The following is a 25654-nucleotide window of genomic DNA, read 5'->3' as shown; positions in this document are numbered from 1 at the left end:
CCTGTTATACTACATATACTTTATAATATATCAAGGGTTATACTATTCTCAGTAAAGCCGAAGCACACCTGGATGTACTTGCCATCTGCAGAAAAATCCATCTGAATGACGAAGCTGGGGATATCTTTGCAGTAGCCGATGCGGTTCAAACTTGTGCCCTGAGTGAGGTCATAGAAGTCAACTGTGTGTTCAGAAGAACCAACGGCTAAGAATCTGCTGTCTGGGCTGATTCTAGAAAAGGCAATTCAAGAGCACGGTCTGTGAGGAGGGCTGCCTGGGGCCAGTCAGGCATGAGGTCTGCTCTGGGATGGACTTCCCAAGCTCAAGGTCAGGTTGGGTAGCTTCTCCAACAGTCTAAGGAATTTGACCGCTTCTCTGGATCGAACCCCCCGAGGAAGAAAGAAAATGGGTGTGTGCAGCCTTCTGTAGAAGGCTCTTCACAAGAAGTTTTTACCACACTTGTGGGAATCAGCAAAGATGTGTCTGAGAACTAACGTGTGAGAGGATCTCCTACCAGAGCTGGCTTACTGGAAGGGACCCTCTCATATGTGAGTTCTTCCTCCCCGCCTCCTGGAACAGGAACCATGGGGAGCCAGAATGAATGCCTGCCTTTCTCCTCCCTGCCCAGACCACTTGCTATGTACCTGATATCTTGGATAGCAGATTTCCGGTCTCTCTTCTTCCCCCAAACTTTCAGGCTGTTCACCAACAAGACAACAAACTCTCCATTCTTCATGCCAATGGCCACCATCTCCCCGTCTGGGCTGTAGGCTGCACACTGGGCCGCGTGGCCCAGGCTCACCTTGTTTAGCAGCTTCTACATGGACACAACGTAATACCCTGAGCTCTTGGCCACCTCAGCTAGTCTCCAGGGGAAATCCTGCACCCAGGTCACCTCTAGGGAGGCTCCGAGGTGGGCAGTGTGTTTTGACTGAGCAGTTGGGGAGACTGTGGTTTAAGCAGAGGTTGGTGAACTTTCTCTGTGAATGGTCTGATAGTAAACAGTTGGCTCTGCCATTGAAGCACGAAAGCAGCCATGGGCGCTGATATAAACACTAAAGCGCAGCTAACTGCAGAAGCAGGCAGCAGGCAGACTTCATCCTTGGGCTGCAGCTTGCTGACCTCTTGTTCAGGGGAAAGAGTTTGAGCTTCAGCGTGTGTCAGTTCAGATCCCAGATCCTGGCTCTGTCCCTTGCTGGGTGTGTTTTGGGTAAGTTGCTCCTCTGTTTTCGTGTGTGTGTGTGTGTGTGTGGCGTGCTCAGTCATGTCTAACTCTTTGTGATCCATGGACTATAGCCTGCCAGGCTCCTCTGTCCATGGAATTCTCCAGGCAAGAATACTGGAGTGAGTTGCCATTTCCTCCTCCAGGGGATCTTCCTGACCCAGGGATTGAACCTGCATCTCCTGTTGTCTCCTGCATTGGCAGGCAGGTTCTTTACCTGCTGAGCCATCGGGGAAGCCCCATGTGTAGAGAAGTGATACTAATATTGGTCTTGCAAAGTTGTTGTAAGCATTAGTGATGGTATTTATGAAACACTTGGTATGTAGTGGGTGTTAATAAACATAATCAATAATCACAAACTAACTTGAGTATGGGGATTCCCTAATAGCTCAGTTGGTAAAGAATCCACCTGCAATGCAGGAGACCCCAGTTTGATTCCTGGGTCAGGAAGATCCCCTGGAGAAGGGATAGGCTACCCACTCCAGTATTCTTGGGCTTCCCTTGTGGCTCAGCTGGTAAAGAATCCGCCTGCAATGTGGGAGACCTCAGTTCAACCCCTGGGTTGGGAAAATCCCCTGGAGAAGGGAAAGGCTACCCACTCTAATATTCTGGCCTGGAGAATTCCATGGACTGTAAAGTCCATGGGGTCACAAAGAGTTGGACACAACTGAGTGACTTGCACTTTTACTTTCTTTTCACTTTCAACTTGAGTATGACAACCACACTGAGCTTGGGCTTCTCCAAGTCTGTTCCATGATCCTGACACTGAAAATATGACTGAAATATTTACAAGCCATTTTGTAATGAAACCAAGTATTTTAATTATTAGAACATAAGTACTTTTTTACTATCAGCTGAGGCTTGGTAAACATCAGTTTTTCTTCCCCTACTCCTGATTATTCTCTGCTATTTTACATTTTTACTCCAGATGGATCTGTTTTTGGAAATTTTTTGTATTTAAAAATTTTTTTCCAAACTCTAAAAGTAACTTTTTTGGAATTTTGATTGAAATGTTCCACTTGGGAACATCTGACATTTTAAATCATTTTTTTCTCTTCCCCATTAGGGGAAGACATGATTTCTCTCTTTGTGTTTTAGTTTCATGGGTTTTTTTGTGACAAGAGAATAAACCATTCTCAGTGAGATTATTCCTGTACTATAAATATTCATAGAAGCATATAGCTAATAGATATACACAGAATGGGTGAGTGTGAACGGGACTTCTCTTTACTATGAGTCTAACTTAGCTGCTACGCTGTGGCTGAGCTCCTACCCAACCCCGTCCCCCATCTCTGACTGGCCGGACCTGCCCTCCCCCGACTTGGGGCCTCTGAGCCCAGGCAGGGTCTGCCCTTCACGTTGTCAGCCACCTGCACTTGGGGCGTCCGAGCCCAGGCAGGGTCTGCCCTTCACCTTGTCAGCCACCCGCACTTGGGGCGTCCGAGCCCAGGCAGGGCTCTGCCCTTCACCTTGTCAGCCACCCGCACTTGGGGCATCCGAGCCCAGGCAGGGTCTGCGCCTCACCTTGTCAGCCACCCGCACTTGGGGCATCTCTGCCCAGGCAGGGTCTGCGCCTCACCTTGTCAGCCAGGTCCCAGATGCGGGCTGTGCCATCATTGCTGGCCGAGATGAAGATGTCCTTGGAGGGGTGTGTGGCCAGGCCCCAGATCTCCCCTTCCATGTGTCCATCAATCAAGATGTTGGAAGCAGCATTTTTTTCACCAACTTCAATGATTTCTCCATCCTTGGTTCCCACTAAAATTTTTCCCTGTTGTAATCAAAACACTATTAGAAGAAAAACACTGTAGGATCCCACTCATACGAAATTCCTAGATGAGTCAAATGCATGGAGACAGGAGGTCGAATGATGGTTGCCAGGGGCTGGGTAGGGCAGTCATTATTTCATAGATGCGGAGCTTCTGGTGTACAGGATGAGAAATGTCCCGAGGAGGGATGGTGCTGCTGGCTGCGTAACAGTGTGACTGTATCTGATACCAATGAACTGTATGCAGGGATGGTGCTGCTGGCTGCGTAACAGTGTGACTGTATCTGATACCAATGAACTGTATGCAGGGATGGTGCTGCTGGCTGCGTAACAGTGTGACTGTATCTGATACCAATGAACTGTATGCAGGGATGGTGCTGCTGGCTGCGTAACAGTGTGACTGTATCTGATACCAATGAACTGTATGCTGCAAAACGGCTAAATGGTAAATTTTATGTTCTCTAGATTTTGTCACAATATAAAATAATAATAATAAAAAAACACTATCAGAGCAACTTGGGAAAGTGCATTCGCTGGCACTGGTACTAAAACAGCAAGAGCCAGGAAGTGCCTTGTTTCTAACAACAAATTCGCCATCCTTAAGTGACACGCCCCCCCGACCCCCAACCAGGCCTTTTCTCCCTCCAGCCCCTTGGGAAGAAGTCCCCCAAAGCCCCCCATCCTCTCGTCTCTGCTGGAATGTTCCAGTGCCTTTGAGCTCACTGCAGAGCAGGGCAGCCAATTTCTGCCCTAGCACAGCCCAAACTCTTCCTCAGCTCTTCCTCAAACTGAACAAAATCCATCTCCTGATGACTTCTAGGTTCTAGACGTCATTCTGCCTTCATCTAATTACCCTTCCGTTCCGGATGACTATCGTGTATCTATTTAAACCCCAAATTCCCAGTTTACAATTACGTAGACTCAGGTTTGCCTTTTTAATGGAGAGCGTCTAGAAAGCAAGTTTGTAGACTGATACCAAATCCAACATATAAATACAAGGTATTAAACAGAGGTCAGGAGACTTCAAGTGCTTTAGAATCTCCTAGGGAATTAAAAAAAAAAAAGAAGAAGGAAAGGAAAAAAGAACACACATATCAAAGCCAAGGCCCTATCCCTGAGATTCTGATTTGGCACACTGGGCAAGAGCCTGGATATCCATATTTAAAAAAACAAAACCCAAACTCCACAGCTGTGTGTGATATTTAGCGAAGCATCTGACCAAATGCCTTAGTGTGGTGGTCCTTGGCTTTCCCCATCCTGGCTGTGCACCCCTGGGCCTGGGCAAACTACCTAATATCCCTGTGTCTATAACAATAGCAGCTGACATCTACTGACTGTGACCATGTGCCAGGCATAATGAAAAGTCCTGGGCACTGATGATTCATGCAATCCTCACAACCACCATGAGCTGGACACAGAAAGTCTAAGTAACAGAGCAAAGGTCACACAGCCACTTCTCCTGGGTGAGCCACACTCTGCATCCCTGTCTGTCCCACTCTGCTAAGCTGCCTCCCTCCGCAGTCTAAGTCACACCCGGGAGCCTTGTTCTCAGGACTCGACCACCCCCCAGTACAGGGCAAATGTGTGGCTGGGGAAAGGCTGGCTTGCCCGCTCACTTTGCCACGGCACACGGAGCGCACACACTCCACCAGCTGCCCCGTCTCCAGCTGGAAGGCCCGGCAGCGCTTCATCTCCTGGTCCCACAGTTTCACAGCACCTCCTTCTTTGGTCCTGAGAAAGATCAAGAACTTGGCAGGTCAGCCCTCGTCTGAAGACCACTCAGGACCCTCCACTCCCCCTCCCCACCGCCATCTCCTCAAGGTCCTGGCCCCACATCCCAGGGCCCAGCAGGACAACCCCTTGGGGTGGCCCCTTTCATAGGCCCTGCTGATGAGCCATCAGAACCCCTTGAGCTTGCAGATTTCCTAGACTGCTGTCAAATGCTACCATCGTAAGAGGAAAGAGAATCCCAATCTAAAAAAATCAAACTGTGCTTTCATTAGATTGGACAATGAAGAGGAGTACTTGGCCTTCACGGGTCGCAGTCCCCACTGGACATCTGTCCCCTCATCTCACCACTCCTGCCCCCTCCAGAAGAGCTACCAGCAGTAACACTTGATGGACAGCAGAGTCACCGGGGCTATTCAAAAGCATCTGTTCATTGTTAAGCTATAGGACTCCGCCTCTCTGAGCCTCACTTCTGAAGGTTCTGACCCAGGGCCCTCTTGGAGAGATGGCAGACTCATCTCCATGATGCAGAAGAAACAAGAGAGTGAAACTCTGCATTTTCTCCAAGTTGGAGATGCTTCTATCCGTTTCTCCCAAGACAATCACAAAAGACCAGCTGTTCCCAGAGGAGCTCCGGCTTACGGCCGCTCTTTCCCGCCAGTCACGATGAGCCCGTCCCGAAGGGTCGTGTACATGGTGAAGACGGGGCCTGTGTGAGCCTTGGCCACCAGCCGGACGAGGAAGTGGTCCTTCCACACATAGACGTCACCATTGATGGCACCCGTGAAAGTGAGGTTGTTCTGTCAACAGAGGGACACCCTCCACACCAGGACACTGGCCGCGGTTCTCAAGAGGGCCCCCTCCCAGCCACCTGCTCCAGTGCCAAGAAACAGGAGCCAGAGAAGTGTGTGCACAGCTTAGATCAACCTTCTGTATCAGGGGAAGGAAAGAGAATCCTACAAAGAGCACATGGTAAGGAAATCACCCAGCTCTGCAATTCACTCTCATGAGTTGGCTCTGGGGACGGTTGATTCCCCATTAAGCACAGCTCTGCTTTTAAATGCACTTCCACTCTGGGAGCAGCCCCCAGTGACTGCAGGGCCAGGCGGGACCCCAGCCTCCCAGCAGACTCTCCTGGGCTCATCTCCCTGGCCAGGTAAACCCACACTGGGAGGACCAAGAGTTGGCTGTGTTCCAGAACATCCCTGGGCAGCTCCTGTTGCCCGAGAGCCACCCACAGCCTGTGCAAGGGGGTCATTAGGGGACTTGTGGCATGAGAGGGCAGGGGGCAGGGATGCAGTCTGGTGATGGAAATGTCCCTCAGCCTCTGCATCTATCGAGCTCAACACAATGGGCTTGCAAGTCAGTGTGTCTCTGGAATAATGAACCTCCAGCCCTGGGTGGGGGTTCTGCTTTTTTCTAATTAACATTTTGAGGAGAATGATATAGTCAACTTATGCTAAGGAAACAAAACAGTGCTTGCAAATAGTCCAATGAAGGAGAGCCCGTGGAAATGGCTTTCCTGTTGTTCATAGCTTTTAGCATATACCCGCCCACCCCATGCCCGTGCCCAGGGGTCCAGGCTTCCCTCTCAGGAAGCTTCTGCCGGAACTCACAGCACCGAAGGCCACGGACAGCATCGTCTGCATCTTGGCGGCCTCCATAGACCCAATGACCCCTTTCTTGTAAAGCAGGGCGCTGCCTGCCAGGGTCCAGAACTTCATGTGTTTGACCCCAACCGACACAAACTGCGTGTCTGAGTCAGGGCGAAATTCCACCACGAATATGCGCTCCAGGTGGCCCCCTCGGCTGGCAACCTTGGCACCTGTGAGGGTGAGAGAGTCAGGTGAGGCTGGGCTATGCTCAGCTCAGAAGCCTTGGTGGTTGGTGTCAGCTGTTAGATCCTATCACTGGCTCAGAACCCTTCTATACAGATCTTGTACTGCTTCCAACAAAGACAATGGGAGAAAACTACCAGAGAGAAGTCTTCTCTTTATCCTGGGAACTTGTTTAAAAGTCCTGGCTCTTGGAGGGCAGAAGGGGCCCTAGGAGACCATGAGGAAGGCTAAGAACTACACCGTGGCAGGGCCAGAGCAGGTACTGCCCAGAAGAACAGACAGGACGTTGGGAGAGTGAGCCTGAGCCAAAAAGGATGATACTGTGTACAGGGTTGATATGACCTTCTTCTAATGAATGAGGATCAGACGTGTTCTTGGCTACTGCAGAGAACACAGTTAGTGCCATAGCAGAAAGGCTTTATGAAGCAAGTTACACCCTCGCCTAAGAAAGGGCTTTCAACAGTTGGTGGGCTGTCTGAGGAGGTGATGCTGGCTGTATATGTGACAGCATTTGAGCAGAAAATGGAAAGAAGCCTGCGAGGAATGCGTTGGAGGATCTGTCCACGGGGTGGATCCTGACCCGGCAGGAAGGCTTCTCTAAGTCCTTCCAGCTCTAAGGCACTAAAAGTCTATCAGTGAAGACGCCGTGTTTCTCCTCTGTGGGGCTGAGTCTGCTTAATCAGCTGATCATGTGTCATCACAGGCAATGACCTGCATCCCAGGGATACAGACTATGGGGCCATTTGGACACAAGACACTGATGAACAAGAACATGAGAAATGGAGGGAACATGACAAGTCTCATCATAAATATCTGCAGATCCCCAGCCTCTTTTCTTCAGATGGAGGGGAGTGGAACTTCCCTCCTGCTGGGCTCATTTACTGTCCCCTCTCATGGCCCTGCCATGGGAAGATGCTGAGATCATGGGACTCTTGCAGTCCTGGCTGGAGAAGTGCCACCTCTGTGCGTGCCTGGCTGAGCATGCCCCAGATACAGGCGGCCGGGCTGGAGATGGACCTCATTAATATCTTAACTAATTGGATCTGCTTTTGCCAACTGAGAGAATATACCCAAAAGATTGCCTAATTTTGATTCAAAGAAGACTGTAAATTTAGTAGCAGCCTGTGTGTGCACGTGTATTGGGGGAGGACAAGAAAGAAATCTTGTTCCATTAAATATAAACCTCAATTATAAGGTGAATCCCCATTTCAAAAATGTTTAAAAAAAAGTGTTTCTGAGACGATGGTGGTAAAACCCCATCCCATTTCCTGTAATAAGACAACGAGGGTACCAAAGCCGCAGCAGGATCCAAGGGTCACCAGACAGACTGGGAAGCTTGTATAGGAAGGTGATTAGGACAGAAGTAGTGGAGGGTGCTGGCTGTTGCCTGAGGAGGAAGGCAGTCAGCCCTGGGCCACTTTCCCAAAGACCCTTCACTGCCCAGCCCAGGACTCCGGGGGCCACAGGGTTCAGGATACAGCAGCAACTGACCAGCAGCCTCTCCAGGACTCCACAGGCTGGTGTGGAGCAGTGCTGACGGCGGGCTGTGGAGTGAGGCAGATCTAGGCTGGAGCCCAGCCCACGCCACGAGCGAACCCCACAGGGGGACAGAAAGCCCGCTCCCCTTACCCTCCTGCCAGCGCCAGACGGTGATGGTGTGCTCGGGGTCCACACCCACTGACACCAGCAGCTTCCCGGTGGCGCTGAAGTTGATGTAGTTCACGCCCTTCGAGTGGAAGCACCGCAGCATGGACACGGTGTGCTTGGTCATGGCGTCCCACACGTGGATGGAAGGTGTCGTCCCTGAGTGTGGGAGGCAGGACGAAGAGCTGAGGTTGGAGATCGGCAGAGCGCGGGCGGCACCGACGCCCACCTAAAAGCTTCTATGACAAGTGCTCAGGGGTGTCACAGAGACTAAGAGGCTAAGAGACCCAGGGCTTGGCCTGGTCGGAGGTGAGAGATAAGGGGAAACACTTGCCTGCTGTGCTTTCAGAGGCAGAGACCTAAGGGTGTTTACGTCCACATCCAACACACACACTCGAGGTGGAGTTGATACAAAGGAAATCGGTGAGGTCAATGATTGTATCTGCGACTCAGCCAGATACAATCAGCAAACATGGTAAATTGACATGATTTTGCTGTGCAGATTTAAACTACTCACGGAGGAAACTGCCTTACCTGGGGTCTCCGCAATATCACCTGCATGGGGTGAGCAATGGCAATGAGGAAGCGTCAAGGGAAAACAATAGCTGAAATAAGTCATGTTTCTAAGAGTGAAGCACTTAACACCAGCATCAAAGTTCCAAATTAAATTAAAAAAATGGGCATGGGTTCAATGAAAACAAGCAGCAAGATATGTTTGTAAAAACTGCCCTTGAAATGACAAAGTTAAAAACAAAAGCAGCAACAACCACTCATCACAAATGTGCATCAGTTCACATTTGTCACTGGCAGTTTCCTAGGGTAAGGAGAGTCAGGCACACACATCGGAATCCACCCTCGCCAAGCACAACCTCCAGGGCCCGTCATTTGAACCTGGGCTCTGAAAAACTATTCTCGCAGCCCCAGGGCTGGGGGTCGTTTATTTGGATACTGAGTCTCTGGTCTGACTTAACTGTCCCTTGGAGTCAGCAGCACTGGATGTGTCAACTCAGACAACACAATCAGGGCTCAAAAACTCAACACCGACATCAAGAAAGGGTGGATATCAGTGACCCCTTCCCTGCCCCCACTGCCGCCCCAGTAGCTGCCGATAAATCAATAAAGCAATGTCTCCGCTCAGAGGAGCGCGACTCGGCACCGGCAGGCCCCTCCTACCTATCTGGCTGGTGGCCACCACGTTCCTGTACTTGGGGTGCTGGTTCACCGTCAGGCAGAGGATGTCGTCCGTGTGCTCCAGGTAGAAGCTCTGGCTCCCTAGGGGAGACAGGGCAGGGTGGGCAGGGGCACGGGCGAGCGCTCAGGGTAGACCCAAAGCTCAGTGAGGAGTCTTGGCAAACGCCCTGTGGAAGTGAGCGCTAACAGCGCCCAGTTCTCACTTACAGAATTGTCCCTGGGGAGTGGGAGATGCTTTGTCACCTGGACACATTCTGTCCCAAGATTAGGAGAGCTAGTGCCTGTGATCTAATCCAGATCTAACACACAAGCTCCCTTCAATCCTCCCGCATCCTGGGTGCAGCCAGAGTGCAGTCCAAGTGCAGAGGTTTCCAGGGTCCAGAAAGTTTCCTCCTCCCATGGCCCAGGACCCACAGCTTCTCACTGTCTTCCTCTGAGCAGGGTGGTGGGGTGCTGGAGACAGTGCTTTACTGACCAAAACGGCACCACTTACTCATCAGAAAGGGAAAACTACACTAGGAAAATGCTTGGGAAATCCCTTTTAATTATCTTTATCTATCAAAGTGCCAACCTACTGGGTACTTGGATGGCAAGGGTGATGGTTTTATCCCTTAAAGCCCTAAGTCAACATATGTTCCAAGTGGAAGAAAGGATAAGAAAGGCTTTATCATCCATTGCAGCAAACGGTTTGCTGACTTGACTGCCCAAGTGGCCACTGTAAACGCACAGGAACTGAGAGGTGAGTGATGGCATTGAATACAAGGAAACAGCACTTTGCTACTAACCTGGTAACATGTGGCTAGAAGACTGAGAAAAACAAGAAATTCCAAGGTCCTCCCCTCAAAAGACAAATCTTTATGTGCCCAGTGATTTTACTATCTTTAAAAAAAAAATCTATGCATAAACTACACAGAATTATGAAGGAGCGTAAAAATTTGAGAGGGGAAAAAAGTTTAAGATATAAAGCAAATAAAGGCAACATATTCCCATATTTAAATCTTGTGGTAAAGATAAGGGTCTCTTAATTTCTGAGTGATTCTTTTTGCTTCAGTTGTTTCTTTTAAAAATGAGTTTTAAATTTATAGTTAAATTCTATAATTAAGGGAAATTTAAGGAATTTTTGTTAATTATTTCATAGTTCTCATTCTCCTTGTAAATCTGGTTAAATATTTGAAACAGGCAAAACTTGAAAATCTGAGCTGCTAAAAAATTTGGTGACTTAGAAATCAATGGGAGAAGGCAATGGCACCCCACTCCAGTACTGTTGCCTGGAAAATCCCATGGATGGAGGAGCCTGGTAGGCTGCAGTCCATGGGGTCGCTAGGAGTCAGACACGACTGAGCGACTTCACTTTCACTTTCCACTTTCATGCATTGGAGAAGGAAATGGCACCCCACTCCAGTGTTCTTGCCTGGAGAATCCCATGGACGGAGAAGCCTGGTGGGCTGCAGTCCATGGGGTCGCACAGAGTCGGACACGACTGAAGTGACTTAGCAGCAGCAGAAATCAATGAGAAAACCACCCCTCTCCCCCTTGCTTGGTTGTGGGTTACTGTCTATAAAGCCTTCTCTGCTCTCCACACCCTCTTTTTGGCTTCCCTCCATCACTCTCAGCCTCCGTGGAGCTGAAGGAAGCACCACCTCCCTGCCAGGGGCTGAGATGAGATGCAGCTGGGTGAGAGGCAGGGAGAAATCGGGTCTGACTGTGAACATGAGCATCTTCCAGGACTGAAGGGCACCAGTCTGGAATGGAGTGGAATGGCTCTGAAGGGTAGAGCAAGTTTAAGCTACGGGGCATATAACCAGTGGGAAAGTGCACAAAGGGCTAAGATAAACATCTGTTCAGACAGTGGTTTCTCCCGACCCGCTTACCTGTGGAGAGGTTCTGAACGACGCCGGCCGCGGCCGTATGGAAGATGATGTCGGCACCGTCATTCAGGTAATGCAGGTTGTTGCGACAGTCAAAGCCTCTGTAGCCAAACACGTGGTCGAGAGCCAGCTCCTGCTCCCACACAGGATGAGAGGGCCCTTAGGGGAAGCACGAGCAGAGGAACAAACCCGCGCCGTGGGGACAGCCACTCAGCACAGGAACCACTCACTCCTCGGCCAGCTGGGGACACAGGGCAGCCCTTTCTTTAGCTCCCCAAGATGCTGGGGGGCAGCCTCACACATAGAATTACAATGAGTTTTCTAAATAAGGCTTCCCTAGTGGCTCAGATAGGATCTTCCCTATAGCTCAGACGGTAAAGAATCTGCCTGCAATGAAGACCCGGGTTTGATCCCTGAGTCAGCAAGATCCTCCGGAGAAGGGAATGGCAATCCACTCCAGCATTCTTGCCTTAAGAGAATCCCATGGACAGAGGAGCCTGGTGGGCCACGGTCCATGGGGTCGCAAAGGGTCGGACATGACTGAGTGACTAACACTACGACTAATGGCTCAGATGGAAAGCGATCTGCCTGCAATGCAGGAGGCCTGGGTTTGATCCCTGGGTCAGGAAGATCCTCTGGAGAAGGGAATGGCAATCCACTCCAGCATTCTTGCCTTAAGAGAATCCCATGGACAGAGGAGCCTGGCGGGCCACAGTCCATGGGGTTGCAAAGAGTCAGACACGACTGAACAACTAACTTCCTAAACAAACCTGGATTTGCTTCCCTGCTTCTCAGGTGAGGCAAAGCCTATCGAAGGGATGCCCAGTTAAGGTTGCCCCGAAGTTGCACATCTGTGACTTGGTGGGCACTCTCGGAGGTGAGCTGAGGGGTGGCTCAGGGCTCTTTGCTCTGATCCCCTGGATGCAGTGGGGACTGCAAAGCGGAACACTGAGGCGAATGCCATGCTCATTCTGTTGCTGGGTGCTTGCCCTACACAGTTTCTATACCATTTGCCTTCTTTTTCCCCCTACAGTCTTTCTCTTCTTCCTGTCTCGTCTTCTAGGACAAAGAGCAGTGACTGGTTCAGATCAGACCTGTTCTTAATTCAACTTGATGGCTTGGCTGTCATTGCTGGCAGCTCTCCTGTCCTGGGCACTGTGCTGGTTGGAGTGGGATGTGGGGACTGATTCAAGATTAACAAGATGTGGGTCCCTTTCCTCTAGGTTCCCTGAGTCTAGCCTTTTCTCTCTCCAAAGCTTGCCAGTTACAAACATCAGATTAATTTTAAAATACCACAACACGTCCCTACTCAAAAACATGCACTGAGTTTCACTACCTATGGCATAAAGTCCAAACTCCTTAAGTTGGCACAATTAAGCCCTGCTCTCACAATCTCCCATGACCTTTCGTCAAGCTGATACATCCATTTAGCCCATGTATCAGGAGCTTTCCTATTTATATGACTCTCTCTTTTTTTTTTTAAGTCTCTCACCTGGAAAGTTCTTTTCCTCCTTAGCAGCTCCCCACCCCAAGTCTCTCCCCTCACCATGTGCTTCCCAGAAACCATGTGTGTAATATGTGATCCCCAGTCCCGTGGGCAACTGTCTCAAGCTGGGCCAATCAGATAGTTTCCCCCAGGAATTTAGAGCTGGGGATGCTGGTAGGCTCGGCTGCCTAATTAACTGAGGAGATGTAAATGCCCGCATCGGACAGCACCAGTCTACTAAAGTGGCTCAAGAAGTCTGCAGGAGAAGAGAAGGACGCATCAGGCACACAAGGCCCTGCTGGGCAGAAAGAGGTACTATCTTGGCTGATGACAGTTTTTAAGTTTCCGAACCCCGTCTTTCCTGAAGTTCAGCTGCATTTCCTGACCTGTGCTGTTTCCATGATAATCACCCCCACCCCCCACCCCCCGCCAATATATTTTCCCCTTCTAATAAAAAAAATTTAACTTAGATTTTTCTGGCCTCAAGGAGTTCAGAGTGTAGTAGGGGACAGATGAGTGTGAAGTAATGGCAGTAGAGCGTGGGACAGGGCTGCGGAGGAGGGGGTGTGGGGCGGGTAGAGGGCAGGAGGGTTTAGGGTGGGGAGCACCAGAGAAGGCTGCACAGAGAGGGTGGGAAAGGGCGGGCTGTGGGGAGGGAAGAGGAGGAGGCTTCTGAGCCCAGGGACCCGAAAGTCCCAGGCAGCTTCAGAGAACACCGATGGCTTCGGGGTTAGAGACCTGAGTTGCTGTGGAGAATCTCAGGTGACGAGCTAGGACAGGGGCTCCTGGGTAAGGTTCTGAAACCATGATCGTGGATCCCATCAGGAGAGTGGGGCTCTCCTGGGTCTCAAAGCCGGGGTGGAGAGAGAAGAGTTATATTGTCAAGAGCTGACTCTGTGGGCAGCAGGGCATGTGTCAGAGAGGAAAGGGACAGGTCTGGAGGCAGAGAGAACAGTTAGAAGGGCTCTCTCAGAAATCAGCAGGTACCCCAGAGCTCTCATCCTCAAGTCCTGACAGCAGAGTTCAAACCCCTCTCCACTCACTGGCTTAGTGATCTGGGGCTGGGACCTAACACATCACTAGACTTCTCTGAGCTACAGCACCCTCATCTGTAAGATGGAACAATAATGTTACCTGCCCTGTAGACTCGAGGAATGTGTGAAATACTCAGTGGGAAGTATCAATATATAGCAAAGTACCCAGCACCCGACAAGTGCTCAAGTGATGTTAGAGACGGTGAGTAAGCTCCCCTGGGTGGCACTAGGAACAGGGAAAAGGGACCAGGTCTGAAGGACGCAGGATATTTTGGGGTTAGTAACCAAAGGGCTTGGTGGTGGGGCTGAAGGAACAGACCCAGGAGATGTGACTCTGGTCATTGCTGGGGAACACAGTGCTGTGTGGAAGGGACAGGAGAAGCGAGAGCCAGCCAGTCCAGCTGGGGTAACCTGAAGGCATCCATGGGACTTGCAGATGGTGATGTCCACCAGGCAGATCTTAGAACATCGATGGCAGATGGAAGAACAAAATGGTGTAACCTCCTCACCTCAACCAGTTTCTTTTTTTTGGTGATGTTGTTCTTCTGGAGCTTCTCGGGCTGGGGAGCCGCTCTGCTAACGGGTGGTCTGGAACAGAGAGTGTCCAAAAGAAGCAAAGTGTTGAATAAAAGGCAGCAAGGTTGCCTGTCCAGTGTGGCCAGCTAAGACCAGTGCTAGGCTCCCTCTGTCCTCCCCTACTTGGAGGACCCCACACCCCTGGGTTTGTCCTGTCCAGGCCCCTCCCTAGTCCCTCTTCCGCCTCCAGGAAAAGCAGCTTCTGATACTTTGGGCCCTGGATTCACAGGCACGGAATTGGGCTTCCCTACACGTAAGGCATAGAAGTCAGAGTCAGCCCCCCTCTCCTGGGAGCCAGGAAGAACGCATGAGCCAGAGCGGTTGGTTTTAAAACTAAAGAGGGATCTAAGCCTGAGAAGGAAGGGGCTGCACTTCCTGAATCCACAGGGCATTTTCAGATGGGGATGCACTATTCAGAATTAGGTGCTCAGAGATCCTGGCGTGGTGTGAAGTAGGACTTACAAGCCAGGCTGGGGAACTGGCTCTGAAGGTCAAGTGCCCAGGTCATTCTTGCCACACAAAGGGCAGATAGGAAGCAAAGGGATGAAGGCCTCGGCACCTAGCCCTCAGGGCAAGCTCATGATCTGCATTCTACTGCCACCACCACACCAAAGCTTGTTTTCCCCTGCTCAGCTCTGCAGATTTGGGCCTCCAATTTTAATTAAGAAATTTCTCTAACGGGGAAGCCTTCAAGGACACCTATAAGAGGAGGGCAATTTTGGGGTACCACGATCTTCCCTCAAATGGGACTTCGCTGCATTTAGAGACCCTGGGAGGGGCAGGGGAGGGGCCCAGCTCTTGCCACATGTTCCAATTCATTAGCTCTGGCTTTTGGGGCTACATAAAGAGAAAGGATTACCTGGATCCCCTTGTAAGCAGCAAACAAAGCCAAGTGAGAAACTTAGTACAGTTTAGGGCTGCACTAGCAACCACCTCATTCATGCACAAGCATCGTCCAAGTGAACAGACATTCCTGTGTGGCACACACCATGCTTCCCGAACATGCCAGCAAAGAACTAAAACAGAAATGAAAGAGTGCACCGCTCTACCAAATTCAGAAAGCTCATACCCTGGCATCTCTGGGCAAACTCTGCACTAAAGCGCCTACAGGATAGGGAGAAAAAAGGAGGCCTTGTCACTGCTTCCGCGCACTCTCTGGGCTGTGCCAATGCGCCAGGGGGCCTCTGCTTAGTTTAGAGTGCGCTGGAGAGGGACTTGTGGTCAGAAAAACAATCACATCCTCCTGGATGTCGGTGGGAGTCAGACACAATGGCCACTTTGTTTCCGAATCAAGTTCAACTCATAATTTAGCCTAATACTTCGCAACGTTTCTCGGAAGGGCAGCGTGCCTGCTGGAACGGCTTGCATTTTTGTGCTCGGGAGAAACAAGGTAGCTTTATTTTCTCAGAAGCTCTTCAATCAAAACATGTTATGTAATCATAAGTGATAATTGGACCAAATGGCTTCACCGTCAGCACCAAAGAATAGGGAGAGAGCACATCTCTGCAAACGACACCCCCGGCTGACATCACCGCTGCCAAATTGGGCAAGAGCGGGAGGCTGGGGGCAGGCGGTTCTCACAATTAGACTGCATGCCTGGTAATTATCGCTTCCTGGGACATCTGCTCTTTCTTCTGTTTTAGTGGAACTTTTAAATGACATCCGTGGGTTTCTTCTTCCACCTAAGGGTGTCTGCGTGTACGATAAAAGCAAGCCAAGGTCTGAGATGGGAGCCAGGGGCCACGGGAACTAGAGCACGGTTCATACGGCAGAATCTGAGATAACACGCAGGGCTCGTTTTCAGGGCATACACAGGCTGTATAATATGTCGCATATTATACAGTGTATACAGAGTATGCATACAAGCACAAACACTGTGTACTTATATATACAGTGGATTGTATATATATACACGTGGAGGCAATCTGATGCTTTTTTCACCTTGATTTTCAGTAAAAAACTGAAAGGTAAAGCAATCTCAGAATGTTTTCTTTCTTATTTCACAAGCGTGTTTACAGCTGTATTGCTTCAAAACTGAAGATGAGGGGGCAAAGGGCAGAAACCTGCATTGTGGCAAATTCAGCAGAGTGTTAAGTATAGACCCTCCACGGCTGTGAATTCTGCATGAACGCTTAGTTCTAGATGCTCATCCAACACCTGGGCTTTTGCAGAGAGCTGCGCATACTTACTTGACAATTCCCTGCCTCCAAAGGAAAGCAAGTTAAAACACAATACAAGCATTAAAGGCTTCTTTCCAGGCATCTATAAACAGGCTTCGTAACATCAGACGTGAGAGGGACTGCCAACAATTTCAACCACAGCCAAACCCTGGAGGTTTAGTATTTTTCAGTGGATCTAAATCCTTCCAGATTCAGATTCCTTTGGAAATGTGACTCTGAAAAGCTTTGCTGAGGTGGGAAAGAGCAGAGCGTGTGAGAACATTCACTCACTTTTCAGTCCAATAAACTCTTTATAGTTGGTTGTTCGCAGCTGGCACACCGGATGGAGAGCGAGGAAGGCTGTGAGCATGGCTGGGAATCTGCAGGGAGGTGTAGGGCTGGGAAGGCGATGGGGCGGGGTCGAAGGTGGGAGGAGCAGAGACAAGAAGGGGTCTCACAGGGCAAGTGGGGCTGTGAAGAGTCTCTGGGAAACAAAGCAGAAAGTTTCCATTGGGAAAAAATTTAAGGAGGGAACCTGGCCAAGAGAGCAAGCAAACTGGATAATCAGGAGAGAGGAGGAAGATCAGGCCTGTGCTTGGAGAGGGTACAAGGAAAAGAAGGTTGAGGTGGGAACCTCAATGAGGGGCCTGCAAGCTCAAGCTTGTGATTCGGTGTTAAGTAATGAGGCAGCCCCCTTCCTGCCCAGTGCTAGGGGGGCGGCTGCTGGAGACCCACCCCACACCCATGAGTCACCACTCCAGGCCCTGTGTTCCCTGTAGACACAGAAGGACTATGACAGCTCAGTCCTACCTGTAATCCCAGAGCCCAGAAGCTCAGCTGTGGAAGAGAAAGCTTAGACTTACTTGAAGATGTGTGGAGTGTTACCATGACACGGGCTGTCATCCTACGACAGGCCCCAAGGGTGGCCTGTGCTCAGGCATTCACCTCCCTGCCCACTGCCCCACACTGGGGTGCTGGGCTGGCAGAGTGAGGGGTAGAACAGAGCACGTGATGACCTGAGATGTACGGGTGAGCGTTCAATGCCAAGGCTCTTAGGGCAGCTTCTGAAATGACTGAGGAGGTTATGGAAGTCAGTCACAACCCAAGAGGAGTGAAATGTGAGAGCCGACTTGGGGGAAGGCTCAGAGAACCGGTAAGAAACAATCATTCCAAGCAGCTTCTATAAAGAGAGGTGTGGGTGTGGAGAAACTCAGCTACGTTTAGCCAAGAAATGCACATTTGGAAATGTTTTTAGCGCTGTTAGTCCGACGATGTTCAAAGTGTCCTTGGAGGAAGCGTGGCTTTCTTCAGATTCCAAGATGTGTTATTAAAATGCTCTTAAGAGTTTTCAAAATGTCTTGGGAAACCCAGTGACCCTGGATCCTGGTTTCAGGTGGAAACAGGATGATTTGAGCACTGGTTTAGGACTGTCCTCTAGAAAGATCTGTCTCCCCTATGAATGGGCTTCAGGGATTCAGTGACACCCCTGGCATTCATGTCAAATTGTGTGTGCATGTGTACATTTTTCTAGGGAAAAGAGGTATGCTTTAATCATATCATATTTTCAAAGATGTCTGTAGTATGAGAGAGACAGGTTGAGACTGAGAGAGGGATTAATTAAGAACCACTGCTCTAGGATAGGTCCAGGTTTAGGAAAAGTCTCCAAAGCCATGAGAACTATTTTCAAAACAAAAGGAACTGGATTCTGTCAAATGTAGATCTTTCCATAAGATCACATGGAAAACTCAAATGACCTTTTTGGCCAATCCAATATTTATTTGTCTTCCAGAACAGTCTGTAGAGCTGCTCAGTGAAGAAGTGGAGCTGAAAGAAGGGGATCAGGCAGAACTATGGGCAACCCTGAGAGGAGCGTTCCATCTTGAAAATGCTCTTAACTGAGGCCTACAACACGGTCCCTTTTAACAAAATAGAGGTACAGTTCCGGACTCAGCTGTTTTAGGTGAGCAGTCTACTATATGGGTGAAAAGTTGAGGGCATAAAGAAACGGAGCAGAGGGAAGCACAAGTAAAGGCGAACAGACTATCACAGAGGCCAGAGCAACAACTCGAGAGAGGGATGGTGAAGGCGCAGACTAAAGCAGTGGTTGTAGAGAAGGAAACAAATGAATAGTTAAATACAGATGACGCAGACTTCAAGGACATTGCAATTGACGAGCTCTAGGGGATGAAGGAGGAAGGGCAGTTCAGGTGGAACAACAGTTTTCTGCGTCGGCGTCTATGTGGATGGTGGCACCACCGCCTGAGACAGGAGGAGATTTTTGAGGGAAGATGGGGAGTTCCGTTTCGGCTTGTCAAACTCTGGATGTCTGTGGGTGGGCTATTCTAGCTGGAGGTTCAACTGAGAGGTGGGACTCAGACATACAACACTAGGAATCATAGCCAATAGGTGGGATATATGAATCAGGGAGAGGGTGTAAGGTGAAAAAAGAGAAAGGCCAAAGGTGAAATCCTAGGCACCAATAGCATATGAGGGGCTGGAAGAGGAAGCAGACATGGGGCCCCGAGAAGGAACGGTTGGAGTGGTAGGAGGAGGGCCAGAAGAGATCGTTTCCAAAGGCTAAGTGTAGAAGAATATCTAAACCTGCACTGTCCAACATGGTCACCACTGGCCACACACGGCTGCTGAGTACTTGAATTGTGCCTTGTCCACATTGCAATGTACTGTAACTGCAAAATACAGACCAGGTTTTGAAGACCTAGTAAAAATAATAGTTAAAATACATATAAAATAATGAATTACTTCTATATTGATGACATGTTAAAATGGTATATTTTTTGTATTGGGTTAAAAATACATTATTAAAATTAAATTTCACCATTTCTTTTACTTTTTGTAACGTGGCTGCTAGAAAAATCACCTCTGTAGCTTATACTATATTTCTATTGAACAATGCCACTACAGAAGAAACAAGTTTGTCCTTTAAACATGACGAAGAGAGTAGATTGGAATTGGGAACTAGAGTGACCATGTCAGCAGGGACAGAAGACAGATGGGATGGCCAGATGAGGCATGGATGAGAAGGGGGAAGGGAGGGAAGGTGAGGGGGTGGGATACGTGTGTAAACTCTGTCAAAGGATTGTTTTTCTCATGAGCAGAGTTGAGTGGAATGGGAAAGACTGGAATGTGTTTCTTGGCTGAGGACATGAATCCAGTTTTGGGCAGGTGGCATAGGAGGCAGAGAGAAGACAAGAAATGATGAGAGAGCTTGGATAGTAGGAAGGTCAGGGCCCAAGCACCACCATGAATAGGAGGGACTCACTTCCTCTGAGACGAAGGAAGGAAGTGAATGGTTTTGTGGGGGGAGCATGGGAAGGACTCTGGTGAGGGCAACCAGCACCAATGTGATCTTCTAGTCAGAGGAGTGGAGGGGTAGGAGAAATACAGGGATGAAGAGCCCAGAGGACTGGAGGGGTGGCATTTAAGGAGGCAAGAGGGAAGCTGGGAGGGAGCTGAGAGAAAAATGGAGGTGTCTAGGCATTGGGTATCTTGATGAGGATGAAGGTCAGGTGTTCTGGGAATGAGAAATCTAGAGGAGAGAAGGTTAAGTCAGCGAGAGGAGCTATGGGTGATGACATAAGCCACAGTGCGGCAGGAGCTGGTGTCAGCCAGCTGACCACCAGCCGAACAGAGACAGGAAACTGATAAATGACAGGAACTGGGAGGGGGAAAGATGGCCCGGCATGATGTGAGCTTCAAAGGAGTCGATGGGGCTGTTTAGAGCACGACAGTGGCACGCTAGCACACCAATATGCTTTCCACACACCCACAAGCAGCCCAATCCTCCACGTCATACACCCATGGACATCATGTCAAGGGGCACAGATTGTGCATCCTAACAACTGCTTCTGCAAAGACCTCAGTTATCACATCTTGACCACACAATAGTAAAAAGTGGGAGGGTAAATGATCCTAGTGGCATGCATTCCCTCTAAATGGAGATCCGAGAGACATTTAAACACTTGACTAAAAGAGTTAAGACCCAACTTTGCCACTATCTTCTGAAAGAGACTCCCTCTGGGTAGAAAAGTGCTTACCCATTTGCGATGTGTTCTTTAGCTCCATATGTGAGTGGGTTTGAGTCAACAGATCCCACTGTAGGAGTATGATTTCCTAGGTGTGTTAATCTATTAAAAAATCATTTTACAGCACTTCATAGCATTCTATAACACCTCTGCATTTTTACACCCTGGTCCATTCTTTGTGATAAAAAGTGAGCAAGCTATTTTCTAATGAATGGGAGGCTCAATTCCTAAAATTACCCATTACATAGTCATTACTTTGCTTCAAGCAACACAGAAAGTCAAGAGATCTGAAAAGGGAAAACCATTTATGAAGGTAGCATTTAATTCCCTTAAGAATCACTAACAAACTTTCAGAAGAGTTACATGACTAAGAAATGGGCCTTTGAAGTGATTAATACACTCTGTACCTCCAGTTCTCTCCACCTTGTTAGAGAACAGGAAACTCGCCACCTTCCACCTGCTCAGGGCAGCTCTGCGTATAGAACTCTCACAGGATTAAGGGGTGCAGGGAAGAAGAATAATTTAGCTTGGAGAGAAATGCTCTGGAGTAGCATGGACTTTCCACCCTACACAGACACAAACACCCTCCCAGCGTGAGGTCTGAGCTTAGCTCCCAGGCAACCTGTTCGCAACTGCAGGGCTCTGTACCAAAGTTTATGCTCTTCATGGTCCCTCCACCATGGGATCAAGTGCTTTTGACAGATCTCAGTGATGTTAAGTTCAGCAGCACCTGCCAGCACGACTGTCAGTTCTTAGCAACTATTCGATACAAGCTCACAAAGCAGCTATTGGTCAGTGATGACAAAGGGCTTCTGTCAGGCCAGTGGAGCTGAGGAAAGCGCCAGGAGAGCTGGGCTGTTTATTCGTTAATATCACCATGGATGGGAGCACTGTCTCGCTTCATCATGTTCATCAGGGAAAGGGAAGTCGCTCAGTCGTTGCGACCCTCAGCGACCTCATGGACTGCAGCCTTCCAGGCTCCTCCCTCCATGGGATTTTCCAGGCAAGAGTACTGGAGTGGGGTGCCATTGCCTTCTCCGACCCATTAGTAGTCACTCTCAGTTACTCCCTTTCACCAGCGCCTGCAGTCTCTTGCTGTATTTTTTTTTTTTTTTAAGTGAAGTGGGACCACTTTCCTGGGCACTGTATTTTCAGTAGCATGTGGCTTTATATTTTTCGTTAGAATTTTTAGCAGTGAATTCAAACCATGGTCTTTATAAGTATTCTGAGATTATAAAACACCCTCTTTAATATACAAACTATTTTTGTCCCCCAAATATTTTCTTTATATATAAGACAATAGATTTTTCTATCTCCACTGGAGCATAAAACATTACCATTTTTTTCTCAATTAAATTCTGTTCTTGTACAAGAAGTGAGAAAAACTGATACTTAAATATTTAAAAAGATGAACAACCAGAGTCCTGATAAACCGTGGGCCATCACACTCTCCTTCTCACTCCTTAAAGAGCTTCAGAGCTGAGAGAGCCGAGGCCTCAAAGGCCAAGCTGCTTGTTTACAGATGAGGAAATGGACCTAATGTGGGTTGGTGACAGGTTGAAGACCAGAAGGCTAGTTTACAGCAAAGGTAGGAAGGTAACCCCCTTTTACTAGTTTTCTATTGGGCTGACCAAAAAGTTTGTTTGGGGTTTCCTGTAAAATGGAGAAAAACCTGAATGAACTTTGTGGCCAACCCAATAGTACTGAATATTGGAAGTAAATGTCATCTACCACATGAATCTAATTATGTCAGTGAATTTCTTTTACAGCTTTGATCTGAGCATAAAAATACTTTCTAAAGATAAGGCAGGCATATTTAACCAGGGGGCCCAAATCACTCATCGAAAGAGCAAAAAAGAGCTGAGGTTCTGGAGGGACCCGAGAACACAGTTCAGATTCCGCACACTGTAACTCTCCATGCAAGTGTCTGTAGGATGTACCACTTCACGTAAGAAGCAAATAAGTCATGTACATTCAGTACTTTGGGAATGAAGGCTTCGTGGGCCGAGGATGTTTTGGAGTTAACCATTGCAGCAAGCCTCAAGCAAACTTGAAATGTGGATTAACTGATTCAATAAAGCATTTTTTTTTTTTAATTGGGGCAGTTTCTCCCAGTGGACTTCTGTCCCCAAATATAGCACAAAAGGTAAGAAGAAAAACTGGGATTACCTATAGATGGGGATTTGCTTCAACTCAGGGAAATCTAAACCTTTCCATATTTTTAGACTTTGCTACTTGTGAGCATATTCTTTATTTCACTATAAATCTGCTAAGAAGCTTTGTCTGTAAAATAGGTGTGGTGGCTATAATAATATAGACTTTTATTTCAGCTCTTTTTGCCTTGGGTTATTTAAATAGATTTAAACCAAATAAAATTTAATCCCTAATGAACAAGGGATATTAAGATAGGAAATCATTTAACCAAGAGCAGTTCCATGGCCAGATGGGGCATCATTCAATTCTACATGGGTCACACCTTCCCCACAATAGTAAGACCACCCATCGGTGCTAGCAAAATGAAGGTAAAAGTGGTTTCCTGGCAAAGAACAGATTTGTAGGCCATTTGAGAACAGATTAATTTACTTAAATAAGCAGAGGAGCGGGTTAAATAAATGTGCCCATTTGTCTACTCACTGAGGACATATTTGCTCACTATGTACCATGTGCAAGGCATGGTGTGAGGCACACGTGGCCACCGTGACAGACACGGGGCTGACTCCTGAGAAACTGAGAGTCAGACAGACAACACTTACAAGTTAGTGGAACTTTTAACAATCTTGACACCATGGACTCATATACTAAGGAACTATGCATCAAAGGCAGCTATTAATTTGGGAAACAAAAAAACACAAAAACAAAACAAACCAACCCCCCTTAACATTTCTTTATATAGCCATGATGTACACTTCTCTTCATAGGATTTTCTTCTTCAGTTCATAAATCTGTTCAAATTGATTCAGAGATGATGTGAGACAGTAGAGGTAGATAAGCTTTAGGGCCTTTCTCATTCAGCCGTAAGCACAGTTTAAGAAAAAGTTTGGAAAACTCTAGTGCCAGAGTAGAATTTTGAGGTCATTTGGTGCTAGGACTTGTCAGTTCCAAGAGGAGGGGACCACCATTCAGAGAAGGCTCAGAATCTGCTTCTATAATCTTGGTTTATAAAAGCTTCTTGGTTTCCTAAGGAACATATGGCCTAGATTGGGAGTGAATATGCACCAGAGGGACTAAAAGATTAATGTAAGAGTATTCGCAGATTCCTCCTTTATAATCCCCTGCTAAGAATAGCTCTGGCACTGCCACTCAGTGTTTCCTCATGCTGAGTAGCTGAGACGGATGGGCGGCGAGGTTGCCTGGTGGGGGAAGGCAGTCTGTGGAGTGGAAAATACTCTTCTCCCTGCCCTTCACTCTGGGTGATCAGGAGAAGGATTCCACCCAGCATACAATGCCCTCCCCCTGACCCAGTAATGTATAGGGGGTGCTCACACCATCCTCTCCAGAGTGAGGTTCTAGAGGGAGGGGGAGGACAAAGACCACCCTTCAGGATCCTGATCTGTCTGTAGGTCCACAAGTGGGGGTTACTGAAAGCTAATGAGATGCTGGCAGCCAAATGTGGGTGAACATTGCAATGGGCCAGTGGTGCCCAGGGATGAGTTCCTCCCTGTCCATGGGAACTGTTGGAGGCACTACTCATTCAACCACATGAAGGGAAGCTTGTAGCATATGTGCCTGAGCACGGAAATTGCCTGACCCTCTAGATCCCTCCTAAACACTCACTGTCACACTCTCCCTGCCAAAGGGGACAACGACCCTCAGTGCCACAGAGATGGAGCTTAGGAGTAAGGGTCTCTCCACCTAATGCTGGTGTTTGCAATTGCCTAAAGGCAGAATCCTTTAACCTGAGGGCTGGAAGGGACCAGGGGTACCAACTGCTTAGAGACAGATTATGGATATAAAGACAAGATGCTGACAAAATCATAGACTGATATTTAATCCATGGGTGTCAGTGACTGGAAATCAACCTAAATCTTGTTTAGAAGTTTATCCATTTATTCAACAAATATTTATGGAGTGCTGGTACTGTTACCAATTTGGAGATCAAGCAGTATATCAGAAATTTGGTTTTCAGAGTTGACATCCTAGTTGGATGAGGGGACTTAGGAGAATCGAATTTGGCAAATAACAAAGGCTTGTGATTGTTCAACTCTTAGGGCAATCCTCAGACCTCCAACAAACATGAGTAGGATGAAAAAGCAGTGGCATTAATCCCACTTCTGACACCAATCCCAGTTCTGATTGTCTGAAGCCCTTGCCAGAAAACAGTCAGCCGCTTTCCTGGATTATTTACTGTGGTTTTAGATGCACGAGAAAAATCCAAGGGCAGCTAAATGTTGTACTGACTCTCACCAAGCCAACTCTTTTTGTAAAAGTTAGAGAGATTCCAGAACCAAAAGACAAGGAAAATGGAAACATGTGGAAGGTTTCAAATGTTGGAGAGGTAATGGTAGTGATAATAAAGTTGATAACAAACTCTGCCATCAACTAACTTTTGCTTTAAGAAATAGCCAAGATAGAGACTGATTTCAAAGTAAAAAATTTTAACTGTGAGGATTTCTACTTTAAAATATGGTTACCATCCCACTAAAGAAAAAGTCCAGAATTAGATGCCTTCACTGGGTGAATTCTACCAAACACTTAAAGAAGAATTAACACCAATCCTTCTCAGACTCCTCCAAAAAACTGAAGAGGAAAGAACACTCCCAAACTCATTTTATGAGACCAGCATTAACCTGATACCATAAACAGAAAAGGACATTACCAGAAAAGTAGAGGCCAAAATCTCTGATGAATACAGGTGTAAACATTCTCAATAAAATACTAGCAAACTGAATTCAGCAGCACATTGCTAGAATCATTCACCATGAATAATGGGATTTATCCTGGGGATGCAAGGATGGTTCAACATATGCAAGTCAAGCAATGTGTTACATCATGTTAATATAATGAAAGGAAAGAAATAAATGATCATCTCAATAGGCATGGAAAAAGCATTTTACAAAATTCAACATCCACGCATAATAAAAACTTTTAACAAATTAGGAA

At 48.0% G+C, this 25654-nt stretch overlaps 1 protein-coding gene across 1 annotated transcript in view; it reads right to left on the bottom strand.

The window, feature by feature from the left end:
- The window catches only part of EML6 (EMAP like 6), a 288683-nt gene that overhangs the window by 6448 nt on the left and 256581 nt on the right, over positions 1-25654 (bottom strand). The window contains exons 28-37 of the mRNA XM_055540113.1: positions 14286-14364; positions 11260-11389; positions 9371-9469; positions 8183-8356; positions 6332-6540; positions 5358-5515; positions 4604-4718; positions 2802-2990; positions 645-817; positions 69-231 (exon numbers count right to left, since the gene is read on the bottom strand). Coding sequence (XP_055396088.1) covers positions 69-231; positions 645-817; positions 2802-2990; positions 4604-4718; positions 5358-5515; positions 6332-6540; positions 8183-8356; positions 9371-9469; positions 11260-11389; positions 14286-14364 — 1489 coding nt within the window. The remainder of the gene's footprint in view (positions 1-68; positions 232-644; positions 818-2801; positions 2991-4603; positions 4719-5357; positions 5516-6331; positions 6541-8182; positions 8357-9370; positions 9470-11259; positions 11390-14285; positions 14365-25654) is intronic.

Source organism: Bubalus kerabau, chromosome 11 (genome assembly GCF_029407905.1).
Source record: "Bubalus kerabau isolate K-KA32 ecotype Philippines breed swamp buffalo chromosome 11, PCC_UOA_SB_1v2, whole genome shotgun sequence".
In the NCBI taxonomy this organism is placed as follows: Eukaryota; Metazoa; Chordata; class Mammalia; order Artiodactyla; family Bovidae; genus Bubalus; species Bubalus kerabau.
Note: the sequence above shows the minus strand (reverse complement) of the source record. Positions and strands in the feature narration are given on the sequence as shown.